At 37.9% G+C, this 17,626-nt stretch overlaps 1 protein-coding gene across 3 annotated transcripts in view; it reads left to right on the plus strand.

The window, feature by feature from the left end:
• The window catches only part of STAT4 (signal transducer and activator of transcription 4), a 109,518-nt gene that overhangs the window by 73,234 nt on the left and 18,658 nt on the right, over positions 1-17,626 (plus strand). For all 3 annotated transcript variants that reach the window (XM_058300487.2, XM_058300486.2, XM_058300488.2), the window contains exons 9-15: positions 1,678-1,829; positions 3,473-3,631; positions 4,337-4,429; positions 6,532-6,591; positions 6,983-7,000; positions 7,098-7,191; positions 9,687-9,731. In XM_058300487.2, coding sequence (XP_058156470.1) covers positions 1,678-1,829; positions 3,473-3,631; positions 4,337-4,429; positions 6,532-6,591; positions 6,983-7,000; positions 7,098-7,191; positions 9,687-9,731 — 621 coding nt within the window. The remainder of the gene's footprint in view (positions 1-1,677; positions 1,830-3,472; positions 3,632-4,336; positions 4,430-6,531; positions 6,592-6,982; positions 7,001-7,097; positions 7,192-9,686; positions 9,732-17,626) is intronic.

Below are 17,626 nucleotides of genomic sequence, written 5' to 3' on the forward strand. Positions count from 1 at the left end.
TTAAAGAGCTGGCACCCTCTAGAATTTGTTTAGTTTGTTATGTGGTACATTTATTGTGCTACCATTACTTTCAAGGTGGATAATTTACCCAATTTTTATTTCCGTAATGACTGTTTTCGTTTCTATACTTACTATGCAAAGATGGGTTCTGTTACACATCCTTAATTAAAATATCACTTGATGAACACCCAAATTTTATTGGGAAAATAAATGCTCCAGTTTCTACTCTGAAAAATGGCATTGTGTTAAATAATTTTCTAGATTTCAGGATAATTCGATGGCAAATGAACATGTTCAATCTAATGTCCCTCCAAGGAAAGGGAAAATTTTTATTCTGGGTCAAAGAAGTGTTTTACAAGAAGAGAAACATCTCTATTTTAATTTCCTATCTCTTTTTGAAAATAAATGCAGTTGAAATTTAACAGGTCACTGATAAATCAGTAGTTCATTTCTAAAAGTTCACTTCACTATTTTTTTGTTCAGAAATTTGTGAGCACCCTAAATTATAAACTTAAACAGTTATAAATCATATTTAATGCATGCAAATATTATGTTCAAGATAAAGCTTAATGCTTTTTGCATAATAAATTTACACTATACATTTTATTTTATTTTTTAATTTTTTTATATATTTTTTAAAGATTTATTTATTTATTTAATTTCCCCCCCTCCCCTGGTTGTCTGTTCTTGGTATCTATTTGCTGCGTCTTGTTTCTTTGTCCGCTTCTGTTGTCGTCAGCGGCACAGGAAGTGTGGGCGGCGCCATTCCTGGGCAGGCTGCTCTTTCTTTTCACGCTGGGCGGCTTTCCTCATGGGCGCACTCCTTGCGCGGGGGGCTCCCCCACGCGGGGGACACCCTTGCGTGGCACGGCACTCCTTGCGCGCATCAGCGCTGCGCATGGGCCAGCTCCACACGGGTCAAGGAGGCCCGGGGTTTGAACCGCGGACCTCCCATATGGTAGACGGACGCCCTAACCACTGGGCCAAAGTCCGTTTCCCTATACATTTTATGAATGCCATCTTATTCTACTAAGAAATAGGATTTTAAAGAGAGAAGGAACCTGGAAATAATTCAGTCCTTTCACATGATTGTATGGATGAGAAGACTAAAAAATCCCAGAAAGGTTAAATCGTTTGTCCAAATTCACATAACTAGTGGCAAAACCAGGGCAAGCATTCACATCTTTTAATTCCTGTCCCTTTGAAAATTATACATTCACAGTGGCTCCGAAATCCCAGAAAAAATCTTAATAAAAATTAATGCATAAAGGCTCAAATTTTGGTCTAAACACATTAAAAAAATAAATGTATAAACATATTTATAACAATGTAAATTAAATTTATAGACTCTCCTTTAAAAAAACATATGGTTTAAGGCTTAAGCTTAATACTATTGTCACAGGGGTTACACGTTCAACATATTTATACTAAAGGTATTATGACAGTGTTAAATTGTGGTCAGGCTTTTTTCCTCATGACATTATTTAGTTGCAATAATTTAATTTTTTGAGAAGGAAGTGCTCTGGCAAAATGAAGTAATTTTTGGTAAAGTATTTGGTCAAAATTTCAACCAAGCCTTTATCCCCTAGGTCAGACAAATTGTTTTACAGGTTGAATTGTAGGTGATTGCTGGTTGCTTCTCATGAAAATCTTTTCAGTAGCCATTATTTCTTTTAGGAAGTGCTCAGTAAGATGACACAAATAGTAAATGAAACTGACTTGTTAATGAACAACATGCTAATAGAAGAGCTCCAAGACTGGAAAAGGCGGCAGCAAATTGCCTGCATCGGAGGTCCACTCCATAACGGGCTCGACCAACTTCAAAACTGGTAAAAAGAATTGACTTTAATTTCTAGTGAAAACCACAGGAAATACAAAACTTCAGTGTCACTCAGCTAGAGAACAGCAGGCTTAAACTAGAACTCTTAATTCATTCAGCTTATTGATGGTTCATTAGTATCTGAGAACTCTCGAGTTGAAAACAAATAAATGTAGAGATTTAAGTACTCTTAATTTTTATTCCTTTGGGAAAAAAATGAAGAACCTATAGAATGCATAAGAATTGCTTCGTTTTCACATAGATATAAGATATGAACCTTAAAAGACTCAAACTAGTTTTTGAAACCAACAATACCCTTTCTTTAAGGACATGATAAAGAAACACTAGCTTCAAAAGGTTAATGAAAGATATCTCAATTGTTATATGTGTAGCTTAGTATCAAAGTTAAACATTAGTTTTGTGCTTTCAACATAGTGATTTATTTTTAAATTTAAGTGAAAAATCTCAAATGGTTAATATAATATGACATCCTCTGAATATGTATACATACATTCAAATGTCAATACATACCACTTTCCTTTGCTAAAAATGCAAAAATAAATCTGACTGAAAAAACAATTAGAAATTATGATGTAAAAGAAGAAAATCTTCAGTTGATACCCACTATTTTATTTTAAGAGTACAATTCAATACAATGGAAATATGTAGTATCTCAGCTGCTTTCACCAAAAGCTCTGCCCTTCCAGGCCTACTTCTTAAGATAAACAAGACATTAAGTTCATTTTAAAACACATTGATTTTCCTTGAGGAGATCCCTTGATTCTCTAACCTCCTTTTACTCTATTGGTGCGAAAACAAAATAAACAACAAAGATGACAATAAAGAACTTAAATGATAGTGGTGCTTATATAAAAAATCAGCACCTGTTACAGGGAGTTGGCAGCTTTTTCCGCACAATGTTAGGTGGGGAATAAACTTTAAGTAGAAAGAGGTGCCGTGAGAGCCAGATGAGTTTCTCAAGTCCAGTGAGCCCTACCTCCTCTGTAGCTGGAGGCCCTGTGGGTGTCTAGTCCAATCTCCTTGTTCCCTGGATTTCTATCCCCAGCCACCACTTCCATTTCAGAGATGAGATCACCACATAGTAAGTAAAACTCCAAGCAGATACCAGGAGCAAGCATTTCTAAATAAACCTTTCTGCAGAGAAAAGTTCTTGATAACTTTTGGCTAATACTTAAGACTTTTTAAAAAACATGTGGGGGGCAGTTTCATATTTTTGTTTTCCTCAGTGTTCTTCCAGATAACATTCTTCATATCATGTATTTTATAGTTTTAAATTTTTTCTTTCCTTGCCCTTTAATATATGTCACATTCTTAATGTATGTTTCACAGATTTTTAGACAAAGTACAATTAAACGAAAGGGATTCAGATGCTGATGTTGACAAAACTTCATAAATGATTTCTCTAAAACTGAAGGTATAAATTAGAAAACATTTAACATACATCAGGCATATTAGAGAAAAGGTGGATTAGGAAAATAAAAATAAAGAACTATCAGTAACCTTAAATGTAATTAACTTAATTTACTTAATAATTGCCTTATTTAATGTTTGTTAAAAATGGTCAATTACTTATTAAAATGGTCGATTGTTAAGTGGAAAAACAATCTCTGATCTTCATTTGCTATTCAAAAGCTTTACACTGTTGGCAGAAAGTCTTTTCCAACTCAGAAGACAATTGGAGAAATTAGAGGAGCAATCTGGCAAAATGACCTATGAGGGCGATCCCATCCCACTGCAAAGAACACATCTGCTAGAAAGAGTCACCTTCTTGATCTACAACCTTTTCCGGAAGTAAGTGAAGTATTATCAACCTAAATGCTTCATGATATCCACAGTCCTGTGGCATTGGAAGGACACCCTGCCTTGGGTTTTTGTGTCTAAGTGAAGGAATAACAGGGAAATGCTAAAACAACGAGCCTCAGATTCAAGGGACTAGGGCCCCAGAAAGTCCAGAAACCACATTTCTACTCTTACTGTTTATTCATCAACACTTCTCCCACGAACTGACTCAGTTTCCATCAGCAAAGCCATTTCACCACCTACAAGTCAGTTTTCACATTTTAGAAAAGAAGATTTCAAGGGTTTCTTAAGTGCATATTCAAGAAATGAAAGGTGGAGAACATTTTTACATTTCAAAGCTCATCTAAAGGAAAAAAAATACTCGTATGTTCCAGAAATCCTAATATTTAGTTCAAAAATGGCATAATATCAACTTTCTACTTTATATTTAGTCTGATTTTAAAAATGGATTAGGGCTTCTTTCTTGACTCAATATATGACAATTAGGAATTTTTGACTGTTTTAGGCATTTTCCTATCTCATGGCAATTATTTATGAGATGTGATTGGAAAGATTTGAGCTTAACATGGGAGTTTAAACCTAAAGTGAAGAAAATTTGGACTTTCAAAAAGGGCAGCATCCTGTTCCTCTGTGGTTTTCAGTCTGTCAATATTTTCATTGTGTTCAAATGACAAGTTTTATTTCCTTTTAATCTAGCTCATTTGTGGTGGAACGACAGCCATGCATGCCAACTCACCCACAGAGGCCAATGGTACTAAAAACCCTCATTCAGTTCACTGTAAAATTAAGGTAGGTATAATGCATTCTGCCGTTTCATATGTTCATGGAGCTACAGCCACGATAAATCAAGACTTATTTCTCTCACTGTGCCATTAATTCATCTCTATTCTTTATTGAGCATCTGCTGTGTGCCCACCACTGAGCTTTGGTAGATACCCACAGAAGTGTTAAAATGAGGGCCCTACTGGTCAAGAGCATGACAATGTAGATGAGGAGATGAGGGGTATCAGCATGAAAGTACGAAATTACAACATTGGGCAATGTAGTATTACTTGCTGGAAAAGATGACTTGGGAGAAGGCTGGAGAGATTGGAGAAGGCCTTCTGGTCACTGAAACAGAAGGGCCTTGGGAGAAGGGACCGAGGGGAGAGGGAGAGAGTAAGACACAGAAATAAAGGTTTCCTGGCTCTATTTTATAATACTGTGGAGCACGGAAAGAACAAATTGAGAAAACAGACTAGGGACAGATTGTGGAAGGCCTTGAATATCTTATCCAGGTAATAAAGTGTATAATGATACGTTCTTCCCCTGTGCTTACTCAGAAACTGGCTTATTGGATTTTCCACTCAAATTCTCAACACTACAATTTTCAGTATATCTTTACAAAAAGTACCTAATTTGAAGGCACATGACTTTTTTGTTGCTTTGCTTTATCTGTTGCTTCTTTCTGTTGCATGAGTAACCAAAACTTGTAGTTTTCCCCACTGACACTTAAGACAATGAGTTCTAACTCTCAAAGATTTCCATCAATCTCAAAGGCCCTAAAGCTTAAATTCCTGATCACTAGGGCACCACTGGAAACAGAATTGCAAACTAAAGCATTAAGAGGTGGCTATGTCATGATAAGAGAGTGGCTTAGGGGTTCCATAATAGCATCTCCTGGTTACGTATCAAAATAAGAACTCCATTTTTAAAGGGAAGGCATTAGTCCTCATTTGCATTTCAAAATCCTTAATTAAATTTCTTTGTGTGAATTTTGCTCCAAGACTTAACCAAAAATAAGGTAGAGGGAAGGTTCCTTTGTAAAAATTTTCTGTTCCTCACCCCCACATCTTTATATAGCCCAGAGGGCAATAACAATAAAGGCAAATAGGAAGAGAGGTGGCAAACAGTCAACTTTCCCTTGAGAAACCCCAATGAGGATATGATGAGTCTAAGACACTCCCTGGGATAAAAATGAAGACACGTAGGGATTGCTCAGCAAAGAACTGGAGGTCCCTGAGCTGGCACCACCTTGCATGTTGTTTGAACTGTTTGCCAGGGTCTTGATCATTTGTCCCTGATTTGGGGGTTCTGGCTTCCTCTTCCCCCTGACTGTTGGATCACCATGCTTCTTTGTACCCTATTCCCCCTAACTTGAATAGATGGAATGAATGTCTATGAATCAGGACTGAACCCACAGGCAGGGCATCAGAGGACACAGCTCTGAGGAGCTGGGGAAAGCAGAAGAATAAAGGGACTGACACCAGAAAAAAGGGATTAAAGGAATTGTTATTCTAAACTTCAATCACTGGTTGGTTTGAAGTTAAACCTTTTTTTAGTTTTGAACATTTTTGCTGTTACTTGAACAAAGTATGTTTAAAGATTACAAATTCATTTGAATTAGGATTTTACATATTTTACTAGAAACCTAGTCTTTCTCAGTATTTTCACCATAAAACAGTTACCAGCCAAACAGTTTTATGAAGCTTACAAATTATTGTTTTTCATTACATGGCTATAAAATGGAGTCATTTTAATAGCTTTGCAAATTATTTTTTCCTATATATATATATATATATATATATATATATATGTCTAGCCCACATTTGGGTTTTAGCCAAAACACACAACTATTTTTCTGACCTGCCAATGCATTATCCAGCATACATTATTGAACACTTTCCAAATGTTTGTAGGTAATGAAATCAAGTGACTAATGTCAACATTAATTAGCAACATGGCAAACTACAGTCAAATTGTACATTTTTAAAACAGTGACACATAAATGTGGATAATGTAAGTTTGATTTATGTGTATATGCCATACTTATATTTAAATCTTTAAATATAAAAAAGGTTTTTAACACTTTACATTTGATTTTTTTATTCTTTATTGATGTCTCTTTCCAGACTACTAATAAAATTGCCAGAGCTAAACTATCAGGTAAAGATTAAAGCATCAATTGACAAGTAAGTTTCTAATTTCATTTTGAAACATGAAAATGCAAGCCTTTTTAAAATTAATTGCCCTGATTTGATAAAATAATTTTGATCTTTTTAATTTCCAATATTACTTATCAATGTACTTAAAATATTTGACTTTAAGATCCAAATCTTTAGCAGAACTCCAATGAAGACTTTAAAAGTTTACTATAAAAAGTGGAGGGGGAGCAAATGTGGCTCAAGAGGTTGAGCACCTGCTTCCCATGAAAACGGTCCTGGGTGCAATCCCTGGTACCACCTTAAAAAAAAAAAATTGGGATGAAAGTTTAGGTACTCCCCTCCAAAATACTGTAGAAAGTTTTTTTTTTTACTAGGTCTATTAAAAAACTTATTTTAAAGATTCTTCTCATTTTTACAGGAATGTTTCAACTCTAAGGTAAGCCATTCACTTTGTAGATTTTTTTTTTTTTTTTGCTATTCTCATAAATATATTTGCCCTGTGACCATGTAACTAGCTAAGACTTCCTCTCTAGCAATCGAAGATTTGTCCTTTGTGGAACTCACGTCAAAGCCATGTCCATTGAAGAATCTTCCAATGGCAGCCTCTCTGTAGAATTTCGACATTTGGTAAGCTTATCCATAAAATTACGCAAAAATTTTCTTTTTTCCCAAATCAGACATATCTAAATTAATAGGCCTTATTATTCAGTCTCTTATTCTTTATTGCTTCTTCTATGAGATAAAGGGCCATATTGAAAAACAAAATATGCCATTATTGAAAAATTAAAATGGTAGGAAGAGCCCTGAATTTGAAGTTATAAGGTCTGAGTTCTTAACAATGTGCTCTAATAACTAAGTATATGTAGTAGTTGGTCAATATGTCTTTAATTATAACAACAGATAATCTGCCTTAAAATGGATGGTATTCTGGGTTTGATTTTTAAATTCCCAGAGGAATGATAGTCAATAAAAAATGTTTGGCTAAAAGCACTTTGATTTTAGGATAGTTTGGGGAAATATGATGTTCTTGGGTATGACTGCTGCATACAAGTTTGCCTTGACATGTCTAGAAAGCTTCTGACTCAGCCTCATCCTGTTACTTCTTGTTTTTACCACTTCCTCTTAACCTAGAGTTCTCTTCCTGCTGTCTTAGCTATTCTTTGCATAGTTCTTAGATTCCCAAAACCCTACTGCTTCTCTTGGCAGAAAAATTTACTTCTCTGGTTTATTAACATTTAGTAAGTAATCTGGCCTCTGTGTTTGGGCACCATGGAAATCAGCCTCCATAGGTCTACTTACTAAAAGATGAAATCTATATTAACAGAAAGAGATCTATATATATATACAAATTATATAGTGCCACATTCTGATTTTTTATTTTATTTAGTCTTCAGTTTCAAAGAGCAGTTGTTTCTTTTTAAATTGAATCCCTCCCACAAAGCTGTAAATAAAATTAAATGTATTGAGGAACCATGTATTTCAAATATATAATTACATAAAATGACAAAACTTTAGTTTTTACAGTGCTCTTTTTTTAAAGATTTTATTTATTTATTTATTTCTCTCCCCTCCTCCCCACCCCAGTTGTCTGTTCTCTGTGTCTATTTGCTGTGTCTTCTTTGTCTGCTTCTGTTGTCGTCAGCAGCATAGCAATCTGTGTTTCTTTTCGTTGGTCATCTTGTTGTGTCAGCTCTCCGTGTGTGCGGCACCATTCCTGGGCAGGCTGCACTTTCTTTCGCGCTGGGCAGCTCTCCTTATGGGACACACTCCTTTCATGTGGGGCTCCCCTACACGGGGACACCCCTGCGTGGCAGGGCATTTACAGTGCTCTTGTTGCAAAACATTTTCACATGTTATCTTTAAAATAACTTCAATGACTTTTTAATATAAAAGTAAATGTAGAAAATCAGAGATGCAAAATTTTAATAATTAAAAATCTATAGAGAAACGGACTTGGCCCAGTGGTTAGGGTGTCCATCTACCACATGGGAGGTCCGCGGTTCAAACCCCGGGCCTCCTTGACCCGTGTGGAGGTGGCCCATGCACAGTGCTGATGCGCGCAAGGAATGCCCTGCCACGCAGGGGTGTCCCCCACGTAGGGGAGCCCCACGCGCAAGGAGCGCGCCCCATAAGGAGAGCCGCCCAGTGCGAAAGAAAGTGCAGCCTGCCCAGGAATGGTGCCACACACACGGAGAGCTGACACAACAAGATGACGCAACAAAAAGAAACACCGATTCCTGTGCCGCTGACAATAACAGAAGCGGACAAAGAAGACGCAGCAAATAGACACAGAGAACAGACAACTGGGGTGGGGGGCAAGGGGAGAGATAAATAAATAAATAAATCTTTAAAAAAAAAAATCTATGATCCTGGAGAACAGGTGTAGCTCAGTGGTTGAGCACCCACTTCGCATGTATAAGGTCCTGGGTTCAATCCCTGGTACCTTCTAAAAAAAAAAAGAAGGAAAGAAAAATCTATAATCCTACCACCTCGAGGTAATACTATCAACCTTCTTATTTTTATGCTTTCATTCTTTTTTCTAGACTATATATAGATAATTTTCTTTTTAAAAAGTGGTATCAGATTGTACACACTACATAATTTTATTTCTGCTTTTTTTCCCTTCAGTAACCTATATCATGAACATTTTTCATGTCAGTAGGCCTTCTGCTATAATGTCCTTTGATAGCTTAATGTGCCATTTCCCAGTCTCCCCTCCGTTAGACGGTGTTACAGGGATTGGGAACCATTGGGAACCATTACTCACTGCTTAACTCAGCTGATGCTTTCCAGACTTAAACGAGTGCTGAATAGCTTCTAGAAGATCCCAGCATGGTTTCGTCTTTCAAAATGTTTGGCTGAAAAATACCGTCTGAGTGGTATACTAGTTTGTCACACTTATCTCAATGACAGTTACTAAAGCAACACCCCATAAGGTGAAACAGGAAGCTCCCTTCTGTTGAATCAGGGCAACTATGTCAGGTTTCAACAAGTTAGAAAATATCTGGGTCACTGCTTTTAGAAGCCAAAATTGTGACCAAAAAATCACTGTAATAGATACGACCACTGGATATAATTGATAGTTGTTCTCTATCTAAACCCTGTTGTTTTCTTTTACAAAGCAACCTAAGGAAATGAAGTCCAGTGCTGGAAGCAAAGGAAATGAGGTAGGAAACAATCTTATAATATCTTATTTTCACAAAGCCCTTTCCCCCCCTTATTACAAAATTAACTTGATAATTGTAGACAGTATGGGAATATTTTTAAAAGGAGGAAATAAAAATTGAATATATTAACACCCTCCAAAGAAACATGACTACTAATGTTTTGGTACACATCCATTCCAGTCTATATATATACATATGCATATATATACACACACACACACATATAATATATACATATATATTATTATATACTTTAAAAATATATGACATTGTTTTTAATCTCCTTTTTACATAATGTATAGTGAACAGTTTTCCTTAACCTTTTTTTTAAAGATTTATTTATTTATTTATTTTTAAATTTATTTCTCTCCCCTTCCCTCCACCCCCCAGTTGTCTGCTCTCTGTGTCCATTCGCTGTGTGTTCTTCTGTGTCTGCTTGTATTCTTGTCAGTGGCACCAGGAATCTGTGTCTCTTTCTGTTGCGTCATCTTGCTGCATCAGCTCTCCGTGTGTGTAGCACCACTCCTGAGCAGGCTGCACTTTTTTCATGCAGAGCAGCTGTCCTTGTGGGGCGCATTCATTGTGCTTTGGGCTCCCCTACGCGGGGGACACCCCTGCGTGGCACGGTACTCCTTGAGCACATCAGCACTGTGTATGGGCCAGTTCCACACAGGTCAAGGAGGCCCAGGGTTTGAACCCTGGAGGACCTCCCATGTGGTAGGCAGACATTGGGCCAAATCTGCTTCCCTTTTCTTAACCTCAAACATTCTTATAGAACATGATTTAAAGTGGTTGCATTACATTCATATATTTTTTTTAACAGATGTGCCATACTTTCTTTAGTCAGTGCTCCATTACTATAAAATACCTGAAAATCACTCATTTTAGGCTCAAAAATCATGGCACAACATGATGTGAAAAATCACAGGTGAAAAACAATTCTATTACTTTATGGTATCAATTGCCCTGCTCTTGTGTTTAAAGTTTCTATTATATTTCATAGGATTAATTAATTAAAAGAATAAACTGATATAGTCTGAGTGTCTACACTCAAGCCAATAAGTGATAGGCTGGTCGAAGCCTGGATTAGAAGGGACCTTGGAGAGTATCTATTTAATTGGCCTAGATACCAGGTTGTACACCTATGCCCTTCATACTTAGAATTTAAAATCCCAAATTTGAGTCCATGCTCTGACAGTGATAGAAAATGTGATTCTTGACAAATGATCTGATGAAGAACTTCTGCAGTCTTCTGCCTAAGAGAATGGGGTAATAATGCTCAAGTCTCCCAGCTCAGAGATGCTGCATGTATAAGAACACCTACACAAAGCAACTATAAAGCAGCAAGGCTTATTTCTGATGTGGTTTGTATGACTCCAATCTTCATAGTCAGCTCCTCGGTGAAAGATAGTTCAGGGGTGGACTTGGCCCAGTGGTTAGGGCATCCGTCTACCACATGGAAGGTCCCCGGTTCAAACCCCGGGCCTCCTTGACCCGTGAGGAGCTGGCCCATGCGCAGTGCTGATGCGCACAAGGAGTGCCGTGCCATGTAGGGGTGTCCCCCGCGCAGGGCAGCCCCATGCACAAGGAGTGCACCCCATAAGGAGAGCCGCCCACCACAAAAGGAAGTGCAGCCTGCCCAGGAATGGCGCCGCACACACGGAGAGCTCACACAACAAGGTGATGCAACAAAAAGAAACACAGATTCCCGTGCCGCTGACAACAACAGAAGCAGACAAAGAAGACACAGCAAAAAGACACAGAGAACAGACAACCGGGGTGGAGGTGGGGGGGGGGGGAGAGAAATAAATAAATAAATCTTTCTTTAAAAAAAAAGAAAGATAGTTTAATTATTTGGAAGAAAAGCACTTTATAAATTCTATCATCTATCACACCCCACAAAACCACAAAGATCCATCACAAAAAGTTTAGCAGCTATCCTTCCATTTCCCCTTTCCAAGAATTCTTCATTCCCTTAATCTGCCATAAAGATCATTTGCCAAATATCATCACCTTTCTGGAGATGAACTAAGCCTTCTTCCTAGAGCAGAACCTCGGCTTAGGGAAGAGATCCAGGCAGGTCTCTACGACCCAAGTTACCACACTGAATTTAAGGATATTCTAGCAAAACAAATAAGTGGGAGGTATTTCTCCATCCTATAGAAACTCAAAAAGGTTTTTTAAACTTACTACTTGAAATATTAGCACATAGTAAATAAAAGCCCGTTTTACCAATTCACTGGAATTTTAACCTGAGTTGCCAAGTTTCATTCACCTTGACCTCCTTAAATATTTCTTAGTCTCCATAGACTAAGCACAGTTCTTCTAACACTTTTTTAGGTAGAACAAATCAAATGGAATAAATGTAAATAGCTGAACTCCTCGGTACATTGTCATCTTTATGTATGTAAAGTCATAATCCTGATTTCTAGTGACTGAGATCTAAGTTAAATCATCCACCAAAGAAAAATCAATCACTATTTTATTAACACCATCTATTTTTATTTTTCTGAATTTGTTTCCTCTTACTATCAAAGTAACAGAAAAATCTTGTGGCCAAATCAGAATGATTTTTTTTTCTTTTATTTTATTTTATTTTTTCAGATTTGCTAAATCAGGATCATTTTATTTTAACTTATTCTTTGAGCTCCCCCTGTTGACAGAATTTCAATATGACTGTTAGGTACATTTAAAAGGAGGGGCTGGCTGGATAGTTTATAAGTTACAAAATACAGAAGTGTGGGCTCCAGAAGATGAGCTGGATAATCAACAGCTCGACCATCAGGGAGGGGTGCCTAGAGAAAATCCAGGAAAGAATGAAGAACTGGTGATAATATGATCTTCATAAAATCAAGGGGGCAGGGATTGTGGTAACTAAAATTTCAGGAAAACAGGAAGCTAGAACAAAGAGTTGCCATTACCTATGGCAGAAATTCACAGCCAAATAATTTATGTAATAAACCAACCCTCGTGTGGTGCTTAATTATATACCAGTCACTGTTCTAAGAACTTCCCTAATATTGGAATTCTTGGGACCACCCTATGAAGTGGGTACAATTAGTGTTAGACTTATTCCACAATTAGGGAAACCGAGGCACAGAGTGATCAGACAGTTTACTTAAGGTTACAGGACAGTAAGTAGTGGGGCAATCAAACCATGGCTGCCTGGCTCCCGTGTGCCTGCTCTTGGCCACCATGTTATGCTGCCTCTCAGAGAGCAAAGCCTTCCCTGGAGGAGGCTGAGTTGGCCAGCACTCCTTTTTAATTTTTTTTTTTCACTTTTAAAGAAGCTTTACATAAATGTTACGTAGAAATATAGAGGATTCCCAAATACCGACCCCCTACACACACACACACTCCCCCTCTCACTTTCCCCTATTAACATCTTTCATTGGTATGGTACATTTGTTACAATTGATGAACACGTATTGAAGCATTGCTACTGATCATGGACGATAGTTTACATTATAGTTTACATTTTGCACCACACAATTTTATAGGTTTTGACAAAACGTATTAATGGCCTGTATCTGTCAATGCAATGTCATACAGGACAATTCCAAAGTCCACATAGTACCCCATGTTACACCTATTCTTCTTTCTCCCTCCCCTCCGAACCTCTGGTGACCACTGCCTTTATATCAATGATGCAAGTTCTTCCATTACTAGAATACTAAGTCTACTCAAGTCTATAGTTATATTCCCCCTTAGGTTTGTTCCTTCCTCAGTCTTGAGGATTTGGTGATGATGCCCACTCTGTTTCTGACTGAAAGGGGTCTTAGATCCCATGGGGCAGATGTATGGAACTGTATTGATTGCAGTTATACTCTGTTTTTTGGGCTGGGCATTGTCCATCACCATCCTTTTTTGTTAGTTGTTCTGGGCGAGTCCAATGATCTAGAGAGTAGGTGTTGTACTTTTGCTGAAATTCAAGGCTCAGCCAGCATATGAACAGACCAAAGATTTAAGTCTCTGGTACATAGATTTAAGGAGTATAGTGTTAATTATAGGTTCAAATAAAAGGGGCAAAAGAGTCATGTGTAGGGAAACTGTAAATGAATCCAGCTCTGTTATATTGTGGAGCATATTTTCCAAAGTAAGACTCACTGACAGGGTGGCACTCTTTTTTGGCCTCTCCCACCCCTGGTTTTCATCACACCTCTTCCCTTTGCCAAGATTCCTACAAGGTCTCTGTGAGTAAGACCCTGTCCTTGCCCCTTACTCCAGCGCCTGCTGTTATTGTTTGCCTTTGCCTGCCATCGCAGAAATCACATAGCTACCTCACACCAGAATTATTTGAAAGTTAACAAAGAATTTAAAATCATAGTTCCTCAGAACATGCTGTTATCCTCTCCTTTATTTGCTGGGCTTCCTTTTGCTTTTTCTGTTGAGCATTTGTGGGGCAGTGCAAACAGCAATGAATTGGACAGTTTTTAAATGATCAAAAACATACCAAGATGTCATGAAGGAGAAGTTTCCCAAAGGTGGCTATTCCCCAAAATGCAACACCATATGGTCATTTGACTCTGAGATTATTCTGGAAGAGATGATCTGTCAGGACGTACTAGGGCTCTTGGCCGTAAGGATGGGTGGAGGGAGGAAGTGGCACTATACCCCTACGGTTCCCAGAAGGTCCAGAGAGAACACAGAGGTGCCTCTGGAGCCACCTCTGGATAGAGGTTGGTGGAAGGTAGAGCTCTGGATCCCCAACCTCTGTTTCAATCAAGGTAGCTCTATTTTGTGTATTTTACACATTGGAACACAGATGGGAAATTTACTTAAGGATGCATTCCAAAGTGAAAAAATACTTTGAAAAACATTGGCTAGACAATCTCTAAGGCTCCTTTGGCTAGTTCTATAAACCTCAGAAGTGCAAGATAGGACAGAGTGTATACATTTTTTTAAATGAATTTTATTTAAGAATTTGCTTTGGAATTTCACAACACCCCTTAAGGAAATTGAATAATCATGATCACAAAGTCAGGAAATTACTGCCTTTTTCTCAAATCTTGGTTCTTTCTTTGGAAGAGAGTCACGGTGAAGGAATGATTCCCATCACCTAGCAAGTGCCAAACTTTGGAGCCATCAGTCTTTGTTTTGTAAAGTAAACATTCCCAGGAAACAACTTTTTCCTGGAGGTCCTTAACTAGCAGGGAGCTGAATAGAGAATGATTATTGAAATGTGAAAGCAGTTTGAATAGGGAAGCTTGAATTTCAGTCTCTTGAGTTTGTTCTTTTGTCAGTAGGCTTTAACTGATAAATAATGCTTTTAGCCACAGACTGGGGTTTAGGTAATTTTGTCTATGTGGTGGAACATCACGAAGCACAAAGAAGCTATTAGTAAATCTTGGATAACTTGAGTTTCAGTTACTAAGTAGTCAAACAGGTGTTCTTTAACAGATACACTGCTCACACCCCAACTAGCCCAAGCCTTTTCACAGGAAGTTGAATTCCTTATGAACTAATTTAAGTAGTTGCAACACATTTTTAAAGGAAGGTTTAGTACAAGAATAACACTAAAAACTTAGACTACAACAGTATCCATAAAAGTACCCTTATAATATGGGCTGATCATGGTTGTCATATTATATAACCTTTTTAATGATTCTGTGATTAAGGTCCATTTCATGTGAATGCACCATTTTTTCCCCTCTAACCATTGTTCCCAGCATCTAACCCAGTACTAGTGCATGATATGTGCTCAATAAATATTCATAAATGGTTTATTTTAATTCTTTTCTATACCATATAACTTTCCGTATGCAACATTATCATGGATTATGACTTGTTAATAGACAAGCTAGAAATTTTATGAAAATCACTCATATCTCAATGATGATTTTTTACCAAAGGTTTTCTTTCAAGTATAAAAGCCATAATCATTCTAATATATTCTGGAGTCCAGGCTGGCCTATGAGACACTGAGCAGAGGAAACCCCAAAGAATATGGTAACATCTGGATCTTCCTATCTTTAGGTTGTATGTTTTTTTCCAAGTGAAGCCCTGGTCAAGCTGCTTGGCCAGTTTCTTAGCAGATTACCCAATGGGTGCTTTTCTTAGAAGTACAATACAATTGATCCAGTCGTAACATTCAGTACCATATAATTAAGTATTATAAATATAGATATTTTAAATCTGTAGTCATCTCAGATTATAAGAATGGCTTTTCTTGTAGACGTTAATGTTATATCTTTCTATGACATTTTCCCAATCTGTGGGGGATAGACCCTGGGAGTGTGTAATTGAATAGTGTCTCTGGCTTGGATACATTGATAGAATAATGAAATTATTTATGGCCGTGCAAGCTTTGAAATAAATGATGCTTCCTTTTGTCAGAAGCTTTTTTCTCCAGTCGTGTGTATTGCATGTCAGCTTCCTTGCTGGATTTCTTCATAAATGTGCCTCACAATTCTGTCAGGAGTTTTAAGTAAATATTAGAAATTAGTTTCCACGATAGTTTGAATGACTGAGAAACTCTCTCACCATCCAAGTTCCAGTTCACAAAGATAATATCTAAAGTATGAAGTCTTTTTCCAAAATTTGTAGACAACCCTGAGGGTCATTGCTCTGTATGTGGAGTCCTGGTTTCTCACACTTCTCAACTTGCATGAAAAGTTTGGATGGTGAGCAGCAGGTGCCATAACTCGAAGATCTGAGGAAATTATCCATAATGAGATCATTATCATACATGCATTTAATCATACCATGGAGAAGGGATGGAACCTCACACTCAAAAAGGTCCCCTTTGACCATCCTCTGACTGTGCTTCTTCCTACAAAGAAAGAAATCTGCAGGTTCAAGGCAGTGTGTTCACCCAGAGTTCAGGATCTCAGAATTCCATCATCAAAGACCCCAAGCCCCCCTCCAGAGCCTACGGGGCCTCTTCCCCAGGTGTACTCTCTCAAGCATGGATGGTACCATCAGTGCAAACATTCCAAGTCACTAGGTCAGAGGCCGAGGGGCGAGACAAGGCACATGAGGCCCCTCAAGAGGTGGAGGAGAAAGGGATGGGTCATGGTTCAGGATTCAGCTCCCTCTCCCTCCCCTTGCCCATGTTCCTGTGGAACTCTGAGGAGTTAAAACTTTGTCAGTTAGGTCATTCGAAAGCTTACTATGTCAAGGCAGGAGGACAGACCATATTTTAACAGTTTGTTAACTTGATTTATAATGTTTAAATATGATATGTAGGTCTCCATCTGTGCGCTTGCCTCAGGCCCCACGAATGTTCAGCAGGGGCCTGAATTCCAGCCACCATTTACTCTGTGAGAACAGGAAAGGCACTCAGTAGAGAATGGGAAATGGAAATTGTGGATTCCTCAGGCAGTCTTGGTGTCTTGCCCAGTACTAGCATCCCGTCCCATTAGAGAGGTGAGATTGGTATTGTTTGAAAATAGCATTTTTGTTCAACTTAGTGTCTAAACACAAGCAAACTTCTTCAGCTTATGCACAACCAAAGAAGCAGCTATTTGTTTCAGCACTGGGGTGGGGCACTGGGAACTGGTTGTTCGCTGTGTTGTGGTACTGGGAGTACTTTTAGGAGTGAGCTAAGTGATTTTCAAGGGGAGATTTTCATTATATGTGACTTCTACTAACCCTGGATTCTGCTCTAGTCAATCTAAACTACTTGCAGGCAAGGTAAGGTATTACAATGACCTAGCCTAAGGAAAAGAGGAATTTTTAATTTTCTGCTTCCTTCTCAGTAACAGATCTTAAGATTAGCATACCACATTATCAATAATATCATCCTCAAATAACTATTATTCTTATTATCATATTAGATCTATTTTATTATTTCAAAGTTAATACAAATGCATTATGACTTACTAGTCCATACTCAATATTAGATCTTCCCTTCTCTCAGAACCCACCTTGCCACTGCTAATTCCATCCCCATC

Source organism: Dasypus novemcinctus, chromosome 7 (assembly GCF_030445035.2).
Source record: "Dasypus novemcinctus isolate mDasNov1 chromosome 7, mDasNov1.1.hap2, whole genome shotgun sequence".
NCBI lineage: Eukaryota > Metazoa > Chordata > Mammalia > Cingulata > Dasypodidae > Dasypus > Dasypus novemcinctus.